At 44.0% G+C, this 25657-nt stretch overlaps 2 protein-coding genes across 10 annotated transcripts in view; both read right to left on the reverse strand.

The window, feature by feature from the left end:
* Positions 1 to 894: 894 nt before the first annotated feature.
* On the reverse strand, positions 895 to 22971 carry LOC127632569 (protein disulfide isomerase Creld1). Of its 8 annotated transcripts, none has more exons than XM_052111217.1 (6): positions 22065 to 22434; positions 20116 to 20212; positions 19940 to 20023; positions 19475 to 19570; positions 7592 to 7732; positions 895 to 3923 (listed from the first exon to the last, which is right to left on the reverse strand). In XM_052111217.1, exons 1-6 carry the CDS (start codon positions 22137 to 22139, stop codon positions 3703 to 3705), a joined length of 714 nt encoding a protein of 237 aa, XP_051967177.1. In that variant the 5' UTR covers positions 22140 to 22434; the 3' UTR covers positions 895 to 3702. The 8 variants fall into 8 exon arrangements, 7 of the variants coding, with proteins under 7 accessions (XP_051967177.1, XP_051967176.1, XP_051967182.1 ...); XM_052111216.1 differs by having other exon boundaries at positions 20116 to 20308; XM_052111222.1 differs by lacking the exon at positions 22065 to 22434 and adding an exon at positions 22492 to 22971 and having other exon boundaries at positions 897 to 3923; positions 20116 to 20308.
* A 131-nt stretch (positions 22972 to 23102) lies between these two features.
* The window catches only part of LOC127632566 (uncharacterized), a 28600-nt gene continuing 26045 nt past the window's right edge, over positions 23103 to 25657 (reverse strand). For both annotated transcript variants that reach the window (XM_052111215.1, XM_052111214.1), the window contains exon 17: positions 23103 to 24403. In XM_052111215.1, coding sequence (XP_051967175.1) covers positions 23694 to 24403 — 710 coding nt within the window. In that variant the 3' untranslated portion in view covers positions 23103 to 23693. The remainder of the gene's footprint in view (positions 24404 to 25657) is intronic.

Raw genomic sequence — 25657 nt, forward strand, 5'->3', positions numbered from 1 at the left:
CGTCCCAGAAGGAAGCCTCTTCTAAAGATGATGCACAAGAAAGCCCGCAAACAGTTTGCTGAAGACAAGGACATGGATTACTGGAACCATGTCCTGTGGTCTGATGAGACCAAGATAAACTTATTTGGTACAGATGGTGTCAAGCGTGTGTGGCGGCAACCAGGTGAGGAGTACAAAGACAAGTGGGTCTTGCCTACAGTCAAGCATGGTGGTGGGAGTGTCATGGTCTGGGGCTGCATGAGTGCTGCCGGCACTGGGGAGCTACAGTTCATTGAGGGAACCATGAATGCCAACATGTACTGTGACATACTGAATCAGAGCATGATCCCCTCCCTTCGGAGACTGGGCCGCAGGGCAGTATTCCAGCATGATAACGATCCCAAACACACCTCCAAGATGACCACTGCCTTGCTAATGAAGCTGAGGGTGAAGGTGATGGACTGGCCAAGCATGTCTCCAGACCTAAACCCTATTGAGCATCTGTGGGGCATCCTCAAATGGAAGGTGGAGGAGCACAAGGTCTCTAACATCCACCAGCTCCATGATGTCGTTATGGAGGAGTGGAAGAGGACTCCAGTGGCAACCTGTGAAGCTCTGGTGAACTCCATGCCTAAGAGGGTTAAAGCAGTGCTGGAAAATAATGGTGGCCACACAAAATATTGACACTTTGGGCCCAATTTGTACATTATCTCTTAGGGGTGTACTCACTTTTGTTGCCAGCGGTTTAGACATTAATGGCTGTGTGTTGAGTTATTTTGAGGGGACAGCAAATTTACACTGTTATAAAAGCTGTACACTCACTTTACATTGTAGCAAAGTGTCATTTATTCAGTGTTGTCACATGAAAAGATATAATCAAATATTTACAAAAATGTGAGGGGTGTACACACTTTAGTGAGATACTGTGTATATATATATATATATATATATATATATATATAATCATATATTTAATTTTCTTTTATTTGGGGGACTTTTGCAGCAAATACTGATGTATGCAAATGTCAATTCATATTTTTATATTCATATATTTATACACATATAGATACTGGTGGCCAAAAGTTTGGAATAATGTACAGATTTTGCTGTTTCAGTAGAAAATTGGTACTTTAATTCACCAAAGTGGCATTCTGCTGATCAAAGTATAGTCAGGACATTACTGATGTAAAAAACAGCACCATCATTATTTGAAAAAAGTAATTTGATAAAATCTAGATAGGCCCCATTTCCAGCAGCCATCACTCCCAACACCTTATCCTTGAGTAATCAAGCTAAATTGGTAATTTGGTACTAGAAAATCCCTTGCCATTATATCAAACACAGTTGAAAGCTGGTAAATGAAGCTTAACATTGTCTTAGTTTTTGTTCCTGAGTTGCCACAGTATGCAATAGACTGGCATGTCTTGAGGTCAATATTAGGTCAAATTGGCAAAAAAAGAAACAGCTTTCTTTAAAAACTTGTCAATCAATCATTGTTTTGAGGAATGAAGGCTACACAATGCTTGAAATTGCCAAAAAATAAAAACTGAAGTTTTCATACAAAGGTGTACACTATAGTCTTCAAAGACATCAGAGTTTATAGTTTGACGCCTCATGTCCTCAGCTGACAGCTTCATTGAATTCTACCTGCTGAACACCAGTTTCATGTACAACAGTAAAGAGAAAACTCGGGTGCAGGCCTTATGGGAAGAATTGCAAAGATAAAGCCACTTTTGTCATGGGCTTTTCCCCGCCTCTCTAGGGCTGGGGAGGGGGACGAGGGAAGGGAAAAAACGAAAAGGGAAAGGGCAGAGCAATAGCGAGAGAGAGAGAGGGGAATAACCTTGTTTGCCAGCACAGATTCGCTGTCGCCCGGCTCTCAGCCACTCCCCAACATCTGGAGGATGACAGCTGCTCCTACCTGGGCTGACCGGAGCAAATCCTCTGACCCCTGGCAGAAGGAACTCCCCTCCACGTTTTGGCATCCGGTAGGGAGCCCAGTGAATGGCCCAGGCTACTCCTTTAGGTGGATGGCAGTGGCGAGTACTCCACGACAGCGCATCCCTCCTCCTTCCCTTGTTTCGGCACCTATGTAACAAGGTTAAGGTTGGGAAAGGAGGAGGCGGGAACTGGCTGGACCGTCAAAATAATGTTTTATGAAAACAAAAAGACACACAACATAAACACACACATGGCAGCTGCATGTGGTTCTCCCGATCTGACGCGGTCCGCTGCACTTCGGCTGATTAGACTGATTGGGAGCCGGGCGTGTGTAGTCACGTCCCCGCCACGCTCTCCTCCTCGTCACATGGATCTTAACCCCATTGAGCTTTAGTGGGATCAGCTAGATTGTAAGGTGCATGGCAAGTGCCCGACAAGACAGCTCCATCTATAGCAAGTGCTACAGGAAGTGTGGGGTGAAATGTCACCTGAGTATCTGGATAAACTGACAGCTAGAATGCCAAGGATCTGCAAAGCTGTCATTGCTGCATGTGGAGGATTTTTTTTAATTGAACTCTTTTTTTTTTTTTTTTCTTTTTCAAATTGTATTAGTAATTTTTCACATTATTTATGTCCTGAATATACATTGTGATCAGTTGAATGCCACTTTGGTGAGTAAAAGTACCAATTTCCTTTCAAAACAGCAAAATCTGTACATTATTACATGTATTACATGTAACGGGAATATGTATTTAAAATACAAAATATAAGTAACTGTATTCCACTATAGTTACAATTTAAATCACTGCTATTAAGAATACAGTTACATTCAAAAAGTATTTTGATTACTGAAGAGATAAGTTTGCACTTCATTGTCATTTGTTTCATTTAATATTTAGTCCTTTCAGATGGAAAACATTTATACATATAAATGCGATCCAAAGTTCATTTGAACAGCGGTGAAACACTTTCTTATGATGTGTTACATTCATACAAGCAGATAGATAAGTAAGATTGGAGCAGAAGAAATAGAAATAAACCTTGTTTAAATTGCAATATCTTGCCATTTTACATGAACGTCACCAGGCACGATCATATTTTTTTTTATCAAGAAAATTTAAGTTGGATCATAATTAATTTTTTTCTAAGTAATATTAGGGCAAAAATCATATTCTTGATCATAATTTTTGTATTGTTTTCTAGTAAAAAAATAAAAATCAGCATTTCATGTAATTAATTAGATTAAAACAATTTATTGACAGCCTTAATTAGTACGCAGTCACAAGAAAATATCTTGTCTTTGTCACTAGAAAATGTCTTTTTTTTGTTTCATTTTAATCTTATAATTATAATAATTCATGTTTGGTGTCACTGATATCAAACCTTTAAAAATATTTGAAAATGCAAATGGTAAAAAAAATAAACATTTGAAAGTTTGAATGGGATTTAAGAGTTCAAATGAAGATAATTGTATCAGTCAAGTACTATTTTATGGCTTCAGAAGCTTTGGAAATTAGCCCACAAGTAAACTTTTTGTACCCTTTTGTCATTTTATGAGTTTGATGGCGTGAACTAGTTCTTTTTTATATTTAGCAAACATCTTGACATTTTCCTTGGATCAATTAGAGTTAAGCATCAACATATGGGTATTTTGCAGTGTTATATAGAGCCACAACCACAAAAAAATTAATAATATTTAAAAACTTAAATTGCAAATAACTTTACAAGTTTGTTGCATGAATGTGTATGTGTATATATATATATACACATACATACACACATTTATCTCCCTCTTATGAGAGTGTCCATCACTCGATCACTCTTGTCAGAGAGCCAGTATCCAGCCATGGCAGCCACAGCACCCATGAAGATGGAGGTAAACACCAGGTCCCCTTTTGCCGCCAATGTGGCCAATGCACACAGCACCACACCAAAGAACATTTGCTGTAGAACCTCGATTTCATCCTCCTGGATGTCATCAAAAAAACCCTTTTCTTCACCAGCTGAGGAGAGAGATATCAAAATGTCAGTGAACTTTAAAAATCCCTAAAAACCATATGTGCTAGCAACTGGTGAAAATAAGTTAAACCACATCACAAAAACTAATCGGAGTAACAATTACCAGTCACAATTCTATTTAAGAAAAACTGCACATGCAAATCTCATAAGAGTTTTATCTCTTTTGTTTAAATGTAGTCTCTATCTGTAACCAGAGATCAAAATCTTGTGACGTCAAAAGCACAGCACAGGTGATTTTTGGAGAAGTAAATAGCTGCAGGCAAAGCTCCAAAAAAGGGTGGGAGTAAAGAGAGTCCCTAACCTAACACTTTCCCTAACCCTTGTGGAAGTGATGCCCCCTTCTGGAATTGGCACAACTCACTTTTGGAATAACCCCACACATTCCAGAGTAACTTTGCCCTCTTTTGGAGATTCAACCCCCATTTTGAGATATCTGGCCTGCACCTAAACCTACTTGGATTTTCCAAGTAGGTATATCTGCAGGCCGGAGACCTCCAAATGGGGGCAGAATCTCCAAAAGAGGGAGGATTTCCTCCAAAAGGGAGAGACGTTACTCAAAAATGGGGCTTCACTTCCACTCACAGTTAAGGGTTAGGTTTAGCGGCAGGGTTAGATAAGGGGCTCCCTATATCTTCAAATGGCGATTTGGAGTGAATGCCTCTTTTTGGAGCAATGCCTGCAGCTATACCCTTCTCGGATTTTGGGGGCATGAACGTACACCACACTGTAGCGCTTTTACGGAATTCGGCACATTAGGCCAGAATTAAGGTGGAGAAATAACGGGGCCCACAGAGTAGCATCACACATACAATATGTGTTCCCCTTCTGTCACTCACTTGACGTTATGTCGATTGTAGTGACACAAGGGGTCTCTTCTGAGAGCGGTATCTCTCCAGATCCGATGGTCATAGACACTGGCTTGTGTGCCTGGGTAGCGATCACACTGAGGCAGCGTTTGTGGATGGTTCATGTTCTTACTGCGAGGACATGACCATGGCAACGTTGCGGTCACGGCTTTCATTTCTCAAAATGAACGCCACTCCAGCCACCCCCCCATTGCACCTTCTTCCCACGGGATTGAGGACAACCCGGCTGCCGATGGAGGCGATTTGGGGATGGCAGCGGGCTCGGTTTCGCCAGGCACAGCCCCACGAACCACCCGCCCCCCGGCACGCTCGTTTGCTTCCGTCTGCGCTCGTGATGATGGCGGCTCACTTCACGACCAGTTTGCCTCATCTCTGGAGCCAGGTCTGGATGATGACTTCGCCGCTGTATTGGAGAGTGTTCAGGCATCTGACACTGAAGACCTGACCGGACTCCCGTCCTCGGGTCAGCCCGCCCAGTCATAGTCTGACACGCAGATGGCCAACAAGCTTTCCTGGGCCGCTGTAAGCATTGGGTTGGACTGGAACCTTCCCCCCAACCCTCGCGGCTTGGTACCTCGGATCCGGGCGCCACTCCCAGCCACTCCCTAATGAAGGCCCCTCTCGGCACAGACATGCTGGTACACAGCTGGCCCCAGGGGCTGCGCAAGTACGCATTTCCCCCAGTGATCCTTCTTGCTCTGGTGCTGTGCAAGATCAAGGAGGATGAGGAACAGGTCGGCCTTGGTGGCTCCTTATTGGCCCACCCAGACCTGGTTATCGGATCTCATGCTCCTCGTGACAGCACCTCCCTGTTACAAATCAGTTTTTCAAATCTATGACGAGAAACATAGAGAGAGAAAAGGCGCGGTGTCACAGTTAAGGGTCGCCTGTTCCCGTATGGGTACTGGGAACCTAAGAGCAGTATATGACACCTTTTAGTGGGAGCGTTGGGTAGGGTTACGTGCAGCCGACCCAGCGGCTTCTAGCACGCAGCAGCCTGCTTGCCCCTGGCTCGGGAGTCACGTAACATGGTGTGTGCATGGCGTTTTGAAGTGGGACCCCTTGTTTCACTACAATCGACACAAGATCGAGTGAGTGACAGAAGGGGAACGTCATGGTTACTGTTGTAACCTCTGATCCCTGATGGAAGAAATGGTGCGTTGTGTTCCCCTGGCCACGTCACTATCCCTACCACTGTAATGCACTGTAACCTTATTCTCGGCTACTCAGTGAAAACCTGTCTGACATTTGATCGCCTGCTCCCCTTCATACCCGTATGTCCAGGGACGGGGGATGCAAATTCTCTCTGCCAACTTGACATTGGCCTTTTCTGAAGTTCAGAGGTACGCGAGGCTCTCAGAAGAGACCCCTTGTGTCACTACAATCAACACAACGTCTCGTTCCTTCCATCGGGGAACGGAGGTTACAACAGCAACCATGAGGTTTCAGCAACAGCCAGTTACGTTACAAGTTGCCAGATTCAAATTCATGCTGACACAGGCTGCACTGGTCAAGCATCTGTAATTTATATTTTTTCAAACAGTCATTTATACAGTCTTTTAAAACACAGAATAAGTTTATTTTATATACATACATCCAACTCATCAACAAAGTACCACAATAAAATGTTGACAGCTTTTATACCCACTGTCAATACATCAAATGTGATTTTCTCTGATGCGTACTGCCATTTGTTTACTTTAGTAGCAGAGTCTTTTCAAGCACATAATATGTTTATTTTAACAAACAGACTAATTGTCACAAAAGTACCACGATAACAATTCACAGCTTGTATAGGCACAGAGCCATCATATCTAAACACATGCAGTTTTCATTCACACAAACAGCAAATCATTCAGTCTTTTCATGCATATAATACTTTTTCTAACAGACAGACAAACTATCACATAAGCACCACAATAACAGTTAAAAAACTCATATACTCACATTGAAATTATGCTGATCAAGCATGATTATCAGATACATGCAGCCAAGTCTGTTGACATTAGCGCTTGTCTCACACACACACACAGACACACACACAAAGACACACACACAAAGACAAACACACACTCAATGTCTCAGAAGTCAAACAGTGCATACAGGCAAATCGGACTGCTGATATTATTTGTTAATTTGTTTTTTACAGCTATGAAAAAAAACTACAGTAAAAAATACAGTACAGCAAACATAGCCCATTTGTTCACATGATTACTATATTATATACAGTATTTTATTAAAAAATGTATGATAAGAAATCAGAAATTAAAATAAAACAATACTCTACACTCTGCCCACCTCTACCGGCTGGGCAATGTCACGTGCAAAAATTACTCACTACAGGGGGCACTACAAGGGAATTTAGACCATACTCATCAAAAGGTTAATGGCAGATTACCAAGACAAAAAAATTTAAGTAATCTTGAGAGTAATGTGCACTGATGAATAATGCACAACAAGGCCAAGAATGGGAATTAAGACAGTAAACAAGGTCCATTTTGATTTCATGTGGATTTAAAATAGTAATATTTTACAGTTTAACTTTTGTTTAACATCTATAACAACCTTTAGTGTCATATGACACTACTGTTACATACAAAACAGGTTTAGCCACTCTTGGACCAACATGTGCAACAAGCACAATACACTGGATGAGTTACACAATACAGAACCTTTTGGGTCAGATCTGTTTAATTCAGTGGTTGAAGTTCACATCCGCTGCTCATAGATTAGATCTCTGTTATTTTATATCTGAGCTTGGTACTAAAATTACATTTCCAGCTCACCTGCTGGTTGGTTCCTCTCACAGGTGTTGTCCTTGGGTGTGTATCCCTCTGCACACTGACACTGATAAGACCCTTCTGTGTTCACACAGAAGACATTGAAACCAGGGCAGGCCAACACCTCCTCACTGCATTCATCAATATCTGCAGGATAACCAGGTCAAACACAATGTTCAAATAGAACCTGAAAAGAGGTTTTTTGTTGTTTTATTTTTTTCCACTGTGGTTTTAACTACGTTCGACTTAGTAGTAGTTTTTGTTTTATTCTTGTTAACATTCTTAAAAGGATAGTTTTATCACCCCAAAATATAATACCTGTCCTCATTTACTCACCATCATATTGTTCCAAACATGTATTAAATTTTTACTCCATGGAACACAAAAAGGGATGTTAAGCATGATGAAAAAATTGTCTTCTTCCATAGTATCAGTCACGGCGTAACGTGTCCTTGTGTGTTGTATGGAAGAAATAAAGACATATGGGATTGGAGTGAGTTGACAGGTTTCTCATTTTGGGTGAACTATCCCTTTAAATGTATACTCTTGGTTCAAAATAAGCTCAGTTGACAGCATTTAGGGCATAATGCTGATGACCACAAAACATTATTCAAACCTGTTTCTTGTTTATTTAAAAAAAAAAAAGAGAGAGAGAAGTATAATCGCAGTTACAGGCACTTACAATGGAAGTGAATGGGGCCAGTGCATAAACATTCAAATACACACTGTTTCAAAAGTATAGCCACAAGAGGTAAATATTATGCATATTATTTTAGTGTGATTCGTTTACAAATCTTGTCCGTGTACATTTATAGCCAATATTACAACTTTGTTGTCAGGACTATGCAACACGGTAAACCCAGTAATCTCTTAAATGCTGTAAAGCCAGTAAATCCCTTTATCACACTAAAATCATGCTAACATGTATAATGTTTGCATCTTGTAGCTAAACTTTTGAAACAATGTGTATTTTAACATTTATGGATTTTCCCCATTCACTTCCATTGTAAGTGCCACACTATAACCCATATTTTTCCTTCCTTTTTTTCTAAATAAAACACCAAAAAAAAAAATTTGGGGGTTATTATCAACAGTATACCGCAAATGCTTTTGATTGAGCTTAACAAATCTTGTATCCGGAATGTAATGACCGGCCCCTTTAATTTGTTTTTCTTTACATCTCTACTAGAGGGCGTAAGGTACGCAAGGGAATTTTTTTTGCAACACAGAAGAGAGTTCACATATGTTACACAAGCTCACAGTCAACAGTCAATAAGCTCTAATTATCATTAAAAATGTAAATATATTTTGTTTTAGTAACCCTTTGGAAAGCGGAGCGAGGTATGTTATGTTTCATGTTCATTTCATGATCATTTCATAGTGCTTTTTGATTTCTTATTTCGAGCATAATATTTGTTATTAAACTTTGGCTAATAATATGTTTCTTATGCTGTGAACGCTTAATATCATATTGTGAATATGTATTTACATTTGTTTATTCTTTATTTGTCTTTCTTTGTAGTTTTACGGTGCATTACGGTGCTTTACGGTGTTTTGAAGTGCTTGCGATGTATCAGGAGGAGATTTGAAGTGATGTGATACGACGAAATACAATGTTCAATACAGTGCTGCAGAAATGTGATGCATAAAGGTGATTGATATCAAACAAAGGCATCGCTGAACATTAAAGTTTATTGCACCTGAAGCTAAATAAACAAAGGCACCCGTAGGAAACTCTCTGCCTCCTTCTTTCAATACCAAAGGGCCGCTACACGGAACTTTCCTGTAATGTTTTTGGTGGGAATGCATCTTTAGTTACAAGATACCATTTCAAGCAGTGCAACTTAAAGCAACACTTATAAGTATATTAATACGTGCCAATGCAGAACAGAAGAAGTGGTCATATATTTGTCTAGCTTGAAATAATAATGGTTTGGGCAGAACACGCCCAAAACCATATGGTGATATATCCTATTATATATAAACAGGCATACTATAAAAACTATGGCAATTAAGAATAATGAACTTTTCTGGTTGTCTGCATTGCTAAGACAAAAAAAATATCACGTAATATCACACAAGCAAAAGTGCGATATGGCCCTACATCAGCACTGCTGTGATTCGGCCGCAGGCCGAGTGCCGTAGGTAATTACAGCAGTGTTACTCGAGTTCTGTAATCAAACAGTCCTTTGTGTCTCTCAGCTGCAATGAGCCTTAATCCTCAAATTGTTCATTTAAAGCTGTTTAAAACGCTTAAGTAATGTAGTGGTAACACGAGCATCTGTTATATGTAAACAATGACTAACGGATTCACTTTACGTCACCAACTGGCTCATATTACACACAAAAATGATCTTTTGTCACCACCTGCTGGCTAACATATGTAATTTCACTGCTAACAGATATATGCTGCTCTTACGCCCGTTTCACACATACTCCGTTTGCATTGCGTATGCGGTGCGTATTTTTTTTCGTACCCATGTTAACAGGTTAGAGCTTTTACACTGCACGCGTATGCAGTCCATCGATCCGTTCCAGTTGCGGTGCGTATACAGCAGTGCAGCGATCGTTTACGGACCGAGTCTATTTTTGCTGTGCTGCACCGCACTGAATTAAAGTGGCAGCGCATTGTTCACATTAAAATAGACATAGATTGACAAGAAACTGTAATAATTTCATCATATACACATAATTTCAGTTAATGTGTTCTACAGTTACTAAATTACAGGGTCAAGAAAAACAAAAAAGTATGATTATAGTCCCAAAAGTTGCAAAATGCCATCATATATGATTGTTTTTACCCTAAAAAAAGACAGAGTGAACCCAAATGCATCTCATTCTTCTCCTTCTTAGCAACAGATATAGCGCGATAGCTTTTCTTCTGTCAACAACTCGAACTACATTTAAAACAAAGAATCACAATGATTAAAATAAATTTTCATACTGTTTCAATGTCTTAAACAATGTCAAAGTTAACGATTTTGTGGCACACAGAAACTGCGGATCAGTAGCGCACTGCAAACGCAGCATATGTGAAAGCACTATAGCGCGTGCTGCTCCTGTACCGTATACACACAGCATAAGCACCGCATACGCACTGCAAACGGAGTATGTGCGAAATGGGCGTTACACCTTAGTTTAGAATGGCACGAATACAAGCGGAGTGATACACACACAATGAAGCGTCTGAGTGCTGATCCTGTCAGAACATCAGTGCTCATGGAAAGTCTCTCATCCGGAACTAACTGTTGTGTGTGTGTGTGTGTGTGTGTGTGTATATATATATATATATATATATATATATATATATATATATATATATATATATATAATGTATTTAAAAAATAAGGTGCAAGTCCATTTAAAAAAAAATCATAAAAGATACTGAAAAATTAACTATAGAACTTCAATCCAATGTTTGCCTTGACAAAATCCACTGACAGTGAAAAGTGCTTGATTGAAACGTTTTGGATTTTTGATTATCGCAGCTGACAAAAGGAATCAAGATGTTTGTTTTCAAATTACTTAAAAGAAAACTGTTTGAATGTCGATGCAATGCCTAATACAGCCTAGAGAGTTTTTCAGAATGCAAATTCAGCCCAGAAGTGAGCATTGTGAATTCTCTAACCATACCACAAAGTTTGTTTACGAAGGCCATCAACATGAATTATTTTTGTGAGTCAGTTTGTTTTATTATTATAATTTTTGTAATGGCAACAAAAACGTCTAGGTTACGGATGTAACCTCCATACACTGATGGAGGGAACGAGACGGTGTGTCGGAGAAGCGACACTAGGGGTCTCTCTTGAGCGCCGAATATGCCTCTGATCCATTGAAAAAAGGCCAATGAGAAGTTGGCAGTCAGTATTTGCATACCCCGCCCCCGGACATACGGGTATAAAGGCGAGGCAAATACTAGAGTTCATTCAGGATTTTTCTGAGGAGCCGGAAAACCACTTCTGGCCACTACAGCGGTTCGGCTCAGCGACGTGGCCAGGAAGACACAACGTCTCGTTCCCTCCATCAGGGAACGGAGGATACATCCGTAACCTAGACGTTCCCCGTCTGTCGCTCTCTCCACGTTGTGTCGGAGAAGCGACACTAGGGGTCCAATTTAAATCCGCCATGCGCTGAGCCGTGTACGTGTTCTGCTGACACAGGAGCGGGCAGGTATTTGTTACGTGCCAAACGACCAGCTGTGCCAGGGCACGTACCCTTCCCCAATGCCCCAGAAAAGTCGTCGGGATCCTTTTGGTTACCCTAGGCAGCCAACCTGGGAACGGGCCAAGCCTGGCTGGGCCTCTTTTCTCTCTATGTTTCTTGCATAGAGCAATAGACAGCCGGGGCCCTGGAGTCTCCTGGGAAAAAAGATGCACTGTTTTACCTCAAGCAAGGGAAAGGGCGTATACGCAAGCGATTCACCCGGCCAGCCCATCAGCGTGTTACCGAGTTCTGCTGGTTCGGACCTGAGAAAACACGGGATGAAACTGACTCAACCCAGAGATTGTAGTATCTCGCAAAGGTGTTGGGTGTCGCCCAACCCGCTGCTCTACAAATGTCTGCCAGGGAGGTACCCTTAGCCAGTGCCCACGAGGACGCAACACTCCTTGTTGAGTGAGCTCAGACCTGCAAGGGTGGGGGCACGGCCTGGGTGTGATAAGCCAATGAAATGGTTTACAACCCAGTGGGAAAGCCTCTGTTTGGAGACAGCGTTTCCTTTCCGCTGTCCCCCAAAGCATACAAAGAGCTGCTCAGAGCGTCTAAAGCTCTGCGTGCGGTCCAGGTAGGTACACAAAGCACGTACCGGACACAGCAACGAAGGGGCTGGGTCTGCCTCCTCCCGGGGCAGCGCTTGCAGGTTCACTACCTGGTCTCTGAAGGGCGTGGTAGGAACCTTGGGCACATAGCCCGGTCGCGGTCTTAGGATCACATGAGTGTCTGTCGGACCGAACTCCAGGCAAGTGTCGCTGACAGAGAACGCTTGCAGGTCCCCGACCCTCTTGATGGAAGCGAGCGCAATTAGCAGGGCTGTCTTAAGGGAGAGGGCCCTAAGTCCAACTGATTCTAGCGGCTCGAAGGGAGGTCTCTGGAGGCCCGCGAGGACTACCGAGAGGTCCCAGGAGGGGAACACTTGGCCGGGAGGGATTTAACCTCCGAGCGCCTCTTAGGATCCTGATGATTAAGTCGTGCTTACCAAGAGACTTACCATCTACTGCGTTGTGGTGAGCCGCGATAGCAGCGACATACACCTTTAGGGTGGAAGGGGACAGCCTCCCCTCCAGCCTCTCCTGCAGGAATAAGAGCACTGACCTAACTACGCACCTCTGTGGGTCTTCGGCCCTGGAAGAACACCAATCTGCGAACAGGCGCCACTTCTGGGCGTAAAGCTGCCTGGTAGAAGGGGCTCTGGCTTGGTTGATCGTGTCTACGATGGTAGGTGGTAGACCGGCTAGATCTTCCGCGTCCCGTCCAGGGACCAGACGTGGAGTTTCCAGAGGTCTGGATGCGGATGCCAGAGCGTGCCCTGCCCCTGAGAAAGAAGGTCCTTCCTCAGGGTAGGGAGCCACTAGTGTGACTTGTTCCTCGTCCTCCCTGACCTTGCACAGCACCTGTGCAAGAAGGCTCACTGGGGGAAAAGCATACTTAGCATAGCCCGCTGGCCAGCTGTGCAGCCAGCTGTCTGTCCCAAGGGGAGCCTCTGTTCGGCCGCACCAGAGCAGGCAGTGGGAGGTCTCTCGGAGGCAAGCAGGTCTACCTGGGCTCTGGCCGAACCGCTCCCAAATCAGCTGGACCGACTGGGGGTGGAGCCTCCACTCTCCACTGGGTAAGCTCTGTCGTGACAGTGCGTCCGCTACCACATTGAGCTTGCCGGGATTTGAGTGGCACGCAGCGACCGGAGTCGCTGCTGGCTCCAAGCGAGGAGACGACGGGCGAAGTCGTGACATGTGGCGGAGCGCACGCCTTTGGCGATTTATGTACGCTACCGCAGTGGTGCTGTCTGACCTGATTAGGACGTGTTTGTCTCGAATTAACGGGAGAAACTGCCGCAGGGCAAAGAAGACAGTCAACAACTCTAGGCAATTGATATGCCAGCGCAGCGGGGCCCCTCTCCAACGGGCCGTGGTTGCGTGCCCTTTGCACACGGCGCCCCAACCCAATCTGGAGGCGTCGGTAGTGACCAGGACGCGTCGGGACACCTGCTGTAGGGGCACTCCTGCCCGTAGAAAGCAGAGGTCTGCCCAGGGTTGTAGTGTTTTTCGGCAGGTGTGGGTGATCGTCACACGGTGCGTGCCGTGGCGCCATGCTCGTCTCGGGACTCGAGTCTGAAGCCAGTGCTGAATCGGTCTCATATGCATCAACCCCAGTGGCGTGGTCGCGGCGGAGGATGCTATATGCCCCAGGAGCCTCTGGAAGAGTTTTAAAGGGACCGTTGTGCCTGGCCTGAATTTGGCGAGGCATTTCAGCACCGACTGCGCACGCTCGTTGGTGAGACGAGCGGACATTGAGACTGAGTCTAACTCCATGCCGAGAAAGGAGATGCTCTGGACCGGGGTGAGCTTGGTCTTTTCTCGGTTGACCTGAAGCCCCAAGCGGCTGAGGTGCCTGAGCACCTGGTCTCTGTGAGCACATAGTAATTCTCGGGAGTGGGCCAATATGAGCCAGTCGTCGAGGTAGTTGAGTATGCGGATGTCGGCTTCTCGGAGCGGGGCAAGAGCTGCCTCTGCGACTTTCGTGAAGACGCGAGGGGACTGAGACATGCCGAAGGGGAGGACTTTGTACTGGAACGCCTGGCCGTCGAACGCGAACCGTAGAAAAGGTCGGTGTCGCGGCGAGATTGAGACGTGGAAGTACGCGTCCTTCAGGTCTACCGCTGCGAACCAATCTAGGTGTTGGACGCTTGTCAAGATGCACTTGTGCGTGAGCATTTTGAACGGGAGTTTGAGCAGCGCTCGATTGAAAACTCGCAGGTCCAAGCCGCCGCCTTTCTTGGGTACAATGAAGTAAGGGCTGTAGAAACCCTTCTTCATTTCGGTTGGAGGGACAGGCTCTATCGCGTCTTTGAGTAGAAGAGTAGCGATCTCCGCGCAGGAATTTGGCATGTTGGCCGTGCACTGCGGTAAAGCGGATGCCCGTGAAGGGGGGCGGGGGCCTGGCAAACTGAATTGCGTAACCGAGTCGGATGGTCCGGGCCAGCCAGCAAGACGGGTTGGGAAGTGAAAGCCACGCATCCAATCTCCGTGCTAGGGGCACCAAGGGGACGGTTATTTTTGACGTACCCGGTGGGGCTTTGCAGCGGGGTGGAGCAGGTAATACGCCGTCGGGAGGCGCGGCCGCGTCCCGAGGCTCTGGTGCTGAGAAAAAACTCAAAGCACTTACCTTGCTCCGCACATCCGGCAGGGGGCGGGTTGGTGACTGAGGAGGAGGTCCTGTAGTGGCGTCCTCTGGACTCATTAGAACCGGCCGGCCGGGGTACAGTCGTGGGGCTGCAGGCAGGCCTGAGGCCGCGTTCAGCGTGCCGGGACTGTTGAGATCTGGGGGCAGAGTGCCGTGAGAACGGCATTTGCGGGCCAGATGACCCAGAGACAAAGGAAATAGCTCTTTTATTGAGAATTTGGGTACCGCTGCCCCGGTTAAGGGGAGCGGCAAAAGAAAAGTTATTAAAGGAAAATTCTCCTCCCGGCCCTCCACCGGGGGACGGAGTGGTCTTACCATCTCCGGAGCTAACATCTTGGGCTCTGGGTCGTCCGTCTAAGGAGCGCCTGGGAGCCTTCCGGGTCCTCGAGGGGGTCCATGAGACAGGGGTGTCTGCTTCCTGCGGGGTGCTCGACGCGTGGGCTGAGAGCTGGGCCCGGGTTGAGGCGGAGCAGCTTGTCCTGAAAAGGACGTTCAACGCCGCTGTGTATTTTGCTCTTTTAGAGAAAATCGCTCTTTTAAAGAAAATTTCTCTTTTAAAACTCGTCTGAGTTTTTTATACTGCGCTGTCGAAGCGCCCAGGGGCAATATGCACTGCCGTGCAATGAGAAGAATCGCCGCTGTAATGCGCCCTCAATCCAACAGCATGCAGTAGCGTCAGAGGAATACAGGAACGGGTGTGTTTCACTGCGAACAGCATGTACAACCATCGGCTCCGAAGAAAATTTCTGAATGAACTCTAGTATTTGCCTCGCCTTTATACCCGTATGTCCGGGGGCGGGGTATGCAAATACTGACTGCCAACTTCTCATTGGCCTTTTTTCAATGGATCAGAGGCATATTCGGCGCTCAAGAGAGACCCCTAGTGTCGCTTCTCTGACACAACGTGGAGAGAGCGACAGACGGGGAACCATAGCGCTTTAGGCTAAGTATAACACTGAGAAGCACCTCACTTGATGACCTAAACTATATCAAGTATCACTGAAGTATAAAAATATAATACTATTCAGAAGCCTTGAAAATTGCTCTTTTGGGTGATCCCAAAACGGGCGTCCCCCTTCACGGGCGTCCGCTCTACCGCTTTACCGCAGCACGCAGCGGCCACTCCGGATCCACAATGGTGCTATTTTTGTTAAAAAAGCCCGACTTTTGCAACACATGGACATCGGAGCAATCGGTGTTCGTGTCTACCATCGCCAGACAAATATAAGACTCATGCAAAAACCAAGCTGCATGATGATCTGCAGGAGGCGCTACGCGTACTCGGCTTGCTGCGGAGACCAGGCCTCCAGCCCTCGGCGTCGCCTGATGCCGGTGGCCGGGGAGAGGACGTCGTAAGCGGTGTGCGAAAGCGAAGCGCGGAAAGAGGGCGGGGTCCATGCTAGGCTAAAACAAACCCTAGCCGGCCGGCTCTCCCGCCTATCCTGCTCTCAAATGTTTGCTCCCTGGACAATAAACTGGACTATATCCGACTCCAGCAGGCTACGCAGCGTGAGTTTAGAGACTGCTGCGTCTTTGTTTTCACGGAGACGTGGCTCAGCGACAGAGTTCCGGATGCCGCCATTCAGCTAGACGGGCTCGCCTCGTTTCGTGCCGACAGAAATACAGCTCTCTGCGGTAAGACTCGCGTTGGTGGCTTGTGTGTTTACATCAACACGGAATGGTGCAAGAACTCTATGCTAGTCTCTAGTTACTGTTCATCGCTGTTGGAGCTTGTGACTGTTAGATGCAGACCTTTTTATCTACCACGGAAATTCACCACTGTTTGCATAACCGCAGTTTACATTCCCCCCAGCGCTAACGCTAAGGAAGCGCTCTGTGAACTGTATGGGGCTATGAGCGAACTGCAGAACGCTCACCTCGACGGACTGTTTATTGTCGCCGGAGATTTCAACCATGCAAATCTCAAGACAGTGCTCCCTAAATTCCATCAGTATGTGGACTTTGCAACGAGAGGGCGTAACGGCTTGATCTTGTTTACACAAACATCCCAGGCGTGCACGGGCGGAGCCCCGCCCCACCTCGGCTACTCAGACCACATCTCTGTTATGTTAATTCCAGCATACAGACCGCTCGTCAGAAGCACAAAACCGCTTCAGAAGCAGGTGAAAACCTGGCCAGCAGGAGCCATCTCTGCTCTTCAGGACTGTTTTGAGTGTACTGACTGGCACATGTTCAGGGAGGCTGCAACATATGGCGATTCTACCAACTTGGAGGAATACACAGCATCAGTGACCAGCTACATCAGCAAGTGCATTGATTATGTCACTTTCTCCAAAACCATCACCACACGCTCCAACCAGAAGCCGTGGATGACTGCGGAGGTGCGCACGCTGCTGAGGTCCCGAGACTCCGCCTTCAGGGCAGGCGATAAGGCAGCCCTAAGTACAGCTAGGGCCAAACTGTCACGGGCAATCAGAGAGGCAAAGCGCGCACACGCCCAGAGAATCCACAGTCACTTCCAGGACAGCGGTGACAAGCGGCGCATGTGGCAGGGCATCCAGGCCATCACCAACTACAGGACAACATCAGTTGCCTGTGACAAAGATGCCTCCCTTCCAGATGCGCTGAACGACTTCTACGCTCGGTTTGAAGTGCAGAACGACGTGATGGCGAGGAAGTCCACCCCTCCTCCCAACGACCAGGTGCTCTGTCTTACCACGGCAGATGTGAGGAAAACTCTACGTAGAGTCAACCCACGGAAGGCTGCTGGACCAGACAACATTCCTGGCAGAGTGCTCAGAGGATGTGCAGACCAGCTAGCAGATGTTCTTACCGACATCTTCAACATCTCTCTGAGCAGCGCCGTCGTTCCAACGTGCTTCAAGGCCACCACCATCATCCCCATGCCAAAGAAGTCTTCAGTGTCCTGCCTCAACGACTACCGTCCCGTCGCACTTACAACCATCATCATGAAGTGCTTCGAGAGGCTCGTCATGAGGCAGATTAAGACCCAGCTGCCCCCCTCACTAGACCCACTGCAGTTTGCGTATCGTTCAAACCGTTCAACGGACGATGCCATCACCACAACCCTCCATCTGGCCCTCACCCACCTAGACAATAAGGACTCATACGTTCGAATGCTGTTCATAGATTCAGTCCGGATCGGGAACAGCATCTCCACCACCACCACACTGAGCACTGGGCCCCCCAGGGCTGTGTGCTCAGTCCACTGCTGTTCACTCTGCTGACTCACGACTGTGCAGCAATGCACAGCTCGAATCACATCATCAAGTTCGCCCATGACACGACCGTGGTGGGTCTCATCAGCAAGAACAACGAGTCAGCATACAGAGAGAAGGTGCAGCGGCTGACGAACTGGTGTAGAGCCAACAACCTGTCCCTGAATGTAGACAAAACAAAAGAGATGGTTGTTGACTTTAGGAGAGCACAAGGTGAACACACTCCGCTGAACATCGACGGCTCCTCTGTGGAGATCGTCAAAAGCACCAAATTCCTTGGTGTTCACTTGGCGGAGAACCTCACCTGGTCCCTCAACACCAGCTCTATCACCAAGAAAGCCCAGCAGCGTCTCTACTTTCTTCGAAGGCTGAGGAAAGCACATCTCCCAACCCCCATCCTCACTACATTCTATAGAGGGACTATTGAGAGCATCCTGAGCAGCTGCATCACTGCCTGGTTTGGGACTTGCACCGTTTCGGACCGCAAAGCCCTGCAGAGGATAGTGAGGACAGCTGAGAAGATCATTGGGGTCTCTCTTCCCTCCATCAAAGACATTTACAAAAAACACTGTATCCACAAAGCAACCAGCATTGTGGACGACCCCACACACCCCTCACACAAACTCTTTACCCTCCTCCCGTCTGGCAAGAGGTACCGAAGCATTCGGGCCCTCACGGCCAGACTGTGTAACAGCTTCTTCCCCAAGCCATCAGACTCCTCAATACTCAGAGACTGGTTTGACACACACGTGTCCTGAGTTGCACTTTAATTACTGTCACTTTATAACTGTCTGCTACCTCAATAACTGCTATGTGCATAGAACATTATCTCATAGTATGTTATGTTTACATTTTTAGAAACTGTCATCTTTTTGCACTACTGAGTACTGGTCGGCGCTGCACTGTCTATTGTCCTGTTCATTGTCAGTAATTTGTTGTACTGTCCTGTACTTTTTGCACGTTTGCACGTGCACTTTATATAGGTATATATAGGTAGTTTATATAGGTATTTTATTTCGTTGTATAGTCTCATGTGGTCCTATGTTGGTCCTTTGTTGTTTTTATGTAGCACCATGGTCCTGGAGGAATGTTGTCTCGTTTTGCTGTGTACTGTACTAACTGTATATGGTTGAAACGACAATAAAAACCACTTGACTTGACTTGACTTGACTTGAATAGAGAATAATAAGGACTAGAGAATGTTTACTGATATGTTTATGGGATATTTGTGTGGTTCCTCATGTCAAAAGCTTGAAAAACTCTACAATGTTTGCATGCTTTGACTAAACCTCACCTAAACATCTCATCCCTGATGATCTGTATCCTACAGCACATTTCTTACAACGGGCAGCTCCTCCACCCACACAGCCTATACAAGCCTTGTCACATCCTGGTACAAAGGACATGGAGAAATCAGTATTAATTGAATATTGATATGAAATTATGAGCATTTTTGATTGTTGTTGTTGTGTTTTAAAGGGATAGTTTACCTAAAAATTCAAATTATATCATCATTTACTCACCCTCATGTTATTCCAAACCTGTATCTGAGATGTTAGGAAGTATTTTAGTCTCAGTCACCATTCACTAGCATTGCATCTTTTTTCCATACAATAAAAGTGAATGGTGACCGTCATTCTGCCTCAGTCACCATTCCTTTTGTGTTCATACAGGTTTGGAACAACATGAGGGTGAGTAAATGATGAGAGAGTTTTCATTTTAGGGTAATAAAATACCTCCGGGAATAAATCACACTGACCTATGCACTCATAAAATCCATGGTTGTTCAAGCAGTATGTGTTGTAAGGGCACTGACCCAGTTCAGTACCACATTCGTCAATATCTGTCAGAACAGAAATACAGGCATTTATTATTATTCCAGAACCAAATGGACCATGAGGTCAAGAGTATACTCAGTCTGTTCATCTGACTTACCCACACACATGTTGTCGTGCAGGGTAAATCCCGTATGACACTGCAAGCACTGGTCTTTCTCTATTCCTCCACATGCTTTACAGTTCTCTGAGCAGTTCTGACACAAAATTAGATGAAAAAGGGCAAAGCAGAGCACAGCAGACATGAAAGACATCCGAGAGTGGGACATCTCTCTACACACACAAGTATAACCCTACAACATTGGGGAATAAAAGAAAGAAAGAAAGAAAGAACGAAAGAAGAACTTTTTTTATTAAAAACAAGCAATTTAAAGAAAATAATTTTAACCACTTTTCAATTAGAAGTGTAAAAGATTTTAAGGTGTGATGTGCTATAATAAGAAACTAACTGTAGCGCTTTATAATTTAGGAACTATATATTTATGTACATTACATTTGTTAATTATATTAGCTCCATATGAGATGCCTAGTTCTCATGAGAGCTGCTTTGCAAATGAAAACAGATCAGGTCGTTGCGCTTAAGAATAAAGTTTTAGAACAAAACTTAACTGTTTTACACTGAAAAAAAATATGTGTTGGATTTACTTAAAAAATATATGTAGCATTTTTTGCATCACACTTTTTAAGTAAATTCAAATTTCATGTCTACATAACTAGTAAACATTTCTTAGATATGCACAAATGTAAAATTTAATTCAATTTTATTTACTTAAAAATGTGTCACAAATCATATTTAGCAACTAATAGCAAGTTGTTTCAAATTAACATTTGTGTCACTGTTTCTACTTAATTTACCTGTCTCTAAAGATTTCAGGCATTAAACTTGATACCCTAAAGAACTGCACATAAACTTGCGCAAGGAATACTTGAAACATGAAACGGCTATTTACAGTAAAACATCAATAATAACCTACTAAATTTGGCTATAATATCTATGAATTCTTAAAAATAATAATACTTATTAAATACCCACACAAGTTCATTTTGACAATGTTCATGTGATATGAGCCTGAAGCGATTATCTGTGTTTCGCAACTGCTTCCGGGTCCTTGAATAACTTGCAACGTGCGAGTAAGGGCAGCCGGTGAACTTTCTGGTGCCATCCTAGAGTAAGATGGTGCCCCCTTAGGGAGTTGGAGCCCTAAGCAGACTGAGTATTCCCACAACCTCGGTTCTGTACTTGATTGTTTGAGTTAGTAGTACTTAAAATCTTAATTTCAAACTAAAGAAGTTCAAGGAACTCAATGTTATTAATTTACTAAATGCAACACTCAAATTTCACCTTAAAATGTATATTTTGATTGTACACAATGAAAGTTAAGTAAAGCTAAAAAATGCCAACAAATCATTATTATTTTAGCATACCAACATGTTATTTTCAAAATGTCAAAGCTCTTCATAGACATTTACATTTTAAAATGTCTAATTTTAATAAAATTTTCATTTTAATGTCAGGAAAGTGACTGAGTGCTTTTACTGTGTACATTTATGATTTTGTTAAAACCAAATAAAGAAATACTGTCAGTTAATTAGTAAATGTTTAAGCCAACATATTTTATTATCGTTCATGCCGACACTAAAATTCTATATTTAGGCTTTGCATTATAGTTAATTTTTTTCTAAGTTTCTAAATTTAGAAATCTAAAAATAAATTAAGTACAGTAGGCTAATGGAAGTATTAAGATATTTATATGTATGTAATTATGTTGTCGCGACTGTTGATTAATAAAAAGGGAGTTATATCATGGAACTTACATAAGAAAGTGAAATCAGCAGAAGCACTGCAGTGTATTAGTAAAGTAGCACACTTAATATTTCAAAAGTAGCTTGCGAATGTTCGACATGGAATTTATTTTCAATAACTCACAAATAGGCAACAATGCTGGTTGGACTGTCAAAGAAAACCAGTTTCTTTCGCTTGTTCGAGCGACGATTCACTCCAACGCATATCACGCTTGACCAAATACGAATCCTAAAACGAAGGCGTACCTCATGAATATTTATTACGTTAATCCGTCGGTGATTACCGGCGTTGGTTGCTGTTGTATGGCAAAGGATTGGCATAAAATGCAACAAGTTCCTGGTGTCCGTGGCAACTTTTCAAAGACGATGGGTTGTCTCAAGAATATTAGGACGGTTCTTCATCGTAGTATTTTGGCTGTGGTCCTTTCATTGGGAAGAACTTGTTGTGGGCAAATAACTGTTTCATGAGTGCGTCTTCCTCTAGTTGGCGCTGTCAGGCTCAAAGGGTCGAATCCTCTATTTAGGCACCACTTTGAGTCTCAAACCCTTTCTTGGTGAAGATATTTGTTTATAAATGAAATACGTGTAAATTCGCTCAAGTAATGTAAACAATCTATAAAATAAAAAAATATCGTTTAGTAAATAAAAACGAGCGTGATTGGTCCATACAAACCTGCGCGGAGAAAAGTGAAGTGAAAGGGGCTATTCATCTTAACGCGTTCTTACTCCAAAAAACCTAGATTCAGCGCCACGAGTAGAACAGAACGCTGTTGTTTCGAAATGCGTTTGTAACAGCTGTAGTTCTGTTTAACCTGACAAGGCATCTAAAAACGCGGCAATAGACCGCGCGTGTTAATATAGAAACACTGCACAGACGCAAAAACGTGTTCCGTGTGAACAGGTGGCTACACGTGAAAACGCCATGTATGTGCCTCTTCAGCAGCGAACTGGACAGTGTGTAAAACCTGTATAATGACAGTGAGAAAATGCAGTAGAAATTGAATTAAAAATACACAATAAAGAGATTAAAGAAAACGTCCGCTCCGTTAAGCCCCGCCCACTTTATACACATGTAGCATTCCCATCCCTTTAATTTCTGTAGTTTGCCTTAGTGGTTGGCGATCTTAAAAAAAAAAGCTGTCGCGCACTTTGCACGCTGTGCTTCTCAGGAACCGTATTTATTTATAGAAGTCTAGTGATATTTGATCCTGTTGGCCTTCTAAATGCAGATGGCATATTCCATCCGTCTCATGTAGGCCTACAACGCAAGACACAACACTCAAATTGTCAATAAACTGTATATTTGAGTACAAGCAGATAATTTTAATTGAATTGTACAAATTCCCAAATATTTTACTATTTACACGTATTTACACTTATGAATGTTCCATTGAACATGCACTATAGTTATTTGTTTTCTTAATTTAATGCCATGTCAACTTCTATGGCTATTTGCATGGCAAAATCAAGGTTAAAATAGGTATAACAACAGAAAATCTACATATGAGGTTTTACGATCCATATTGATAAAAACTCTTCAGGGCTGACTTTGTCAAACACTTTTTCAAGGGTGCACTCTATTGCAATTGTGATTGTTATTTCCTATAGCTATATTGTGCTGTTAAATTCCCCCATTTTCCTTTGTCCTTAAGTAAAATATGTAGACTTCATATTTAACAACCACTCCACTCTGATTTGAGCCATGTTAAAATAATTTCATGTCAGGTAATATACTATGGTACTTTACGATATTACTATATTTATGTACCATGGCATTTAAATGGTACTCCAAGGTACTTCAAAACATTACGATAGCAGAACTACTATGGTAAATGTCCAAAAAGAATGGTATTAACATGGTACCATGTCAGTGCTCTATAACTGTTCAGTTTTTAGAAAAACCTTCTCCTCCATGTCTTCTGTGTCTAGGCTGATTGAATCCATCTGAGTGAGCATTGATTCAGTCCTCTTCCTCTTCCCATTACAATCATTCTTTATTCCTTGAGCCAGCTTCCTCCGTGCCCACTTTATCCACCACATCTTCTTCAACTTTCCACTCACGCTGTTCGGACTTTCCAAACACAGCTCTTTAAGTAGTGCTTGACTCTGTGAAGGGAGTTTATAGAGCGGCAGACCCCTGAGCAACATTGGCATGTTATACCCTTCATTGATCAGATGTTCATGACTGTCTAACTGCACGAGAACGAACCGCTCTCCAGCGCCACCCTTCTGGAAATCAGCAAAAATGCAGTCCAGGGCAGCACCCAGTATATCTGAGAAGTTTATGGTACGGTTGCTGTGGCTTTCTTCCATCCCTTCCCTTGAAAAATTCCAGTAACATTTGGCTCGCTGTAGTGTTGATGGAGAAAGCAGCAGAAGAGCTTTGCCTCCCTGTTTCTGGATGTTACCGAGCTTGGAATGGAGCCACGGCATTGGGCCCAGAGTACTGAGCTCTGCCTGGTTCCAAAGGTCTAGAGACACATGGAAACCCAGCTCAGAAAGCAGTTGGCCCAGCTTGCACACCAAACGCGTTTGCCATGGTTCAGCAGCAGAGTAATGCAGCAGCAACACCTGCCCTCTCGTATCTGGAGATAAAGAAAAACAGGGCATTAAATCATCATGAATAAAGGATCAGGTCACCCAATAATTTAAAATCTCTCAACATTTACTCACCCTCATGTCATTCCAAAACTGTACGACTTTCTTTCTACCATGAAATACAAAACAAAATATTTTGCAGAATGAATATGCGGCTCTTTACCATACAATTAAAAATGAATGGATACTAATGGTGAGTTCACATACAATGATAAGCAAGCGTTTCGCCTGGCGCGATTACATACAAAGTCAATGCAAAGATGCGAATAGATGCGAATAGACGCAAATTCATGGCGGGCGGTGAATGGCGTGACTCGAACATGCAAATTCACTTCATTCGCTTCATTTGCAAAATTGATATTGTGACGCATTGTCGCGAAAGCCTAAAGATTGAAAAGAAATATTGTCCAGATGTCACTGACGTACTGACGTAGTAGCAGAAGAAATCTGGAAAAATGGATGAAAAAATTGTTGTAGTGGTGTGTGAGCACCCGGAATTGTATGACACAATGTCATACGTGTACAGAGACCGGACGAAAAAAGACATTGCTTGGAGGAAAGTGAGCGAGGAAGTTGGACTACCTGGTAAGGTCTGAAAATATGTGCATCTACTTGATTCCAGCTATTGGTTGTACTTTACTATGAACCAAGTAGTAGAAGCCTGGAAGAAAAGGGGGAATACTCGTGGGACCGCGTTACTTGTGCAAACGCGAGTTTAAACACAAATTTATAATCCAGTGGTCCAACTCGCATGAGCAATGCGAGGCGAAATTTTTCTTCAAATTGTATGAGAACGCACCATAAAGTTTGTGCTTGTGATAGAGCCCCTTAAAGGACAAGGAGGGAATTTATTTTCTTGTTGTGGCAAAAGGGACACAACATCTCATTCCCTCCATCAGGGAACGAAGATTACGACAGTAACCATGACATTCCCCTTCTGTCACTCACTCAACGTTGTATTGATGTAGTGACACTAGGGGTCCCTATAGAAAAACGCCACAACAGCTGAACCGTGTTACGTGAACTGCTGATGCAGGTGCAAGCAGGCTGCTGCGTGCGTAATAGCAAGTGCATCAGACTACACGTAACCTCCCCCAACGCCCCAAAATACGACATGTAGTTCCCCACATCCCTGAGGGGGGGAAGCGACATAACTAGCATGGGAGCAGGCCGTGCCAGCCGCGGCCTTTTCTCTCTATGTTTTCTCTCCACAGAGTAATAGATTCGGCTGGGGACATCTA

This window comes from Xyrauchen texanus, chromosome 39, assembly GCF_025860055.1.
Source record: "Xyrauchen texanus isolate HMW12.3.18 chromosome 39, RBS_HiC_50CHRs, whole genome shotgun sequence".
NCBI classification, from domain to species: Eukaryota; Metazoa; Chordata; class Actinopteri; order Cypriniformes; family Catostomidae; genus Xyrauchen; species Xyrauchen texanus.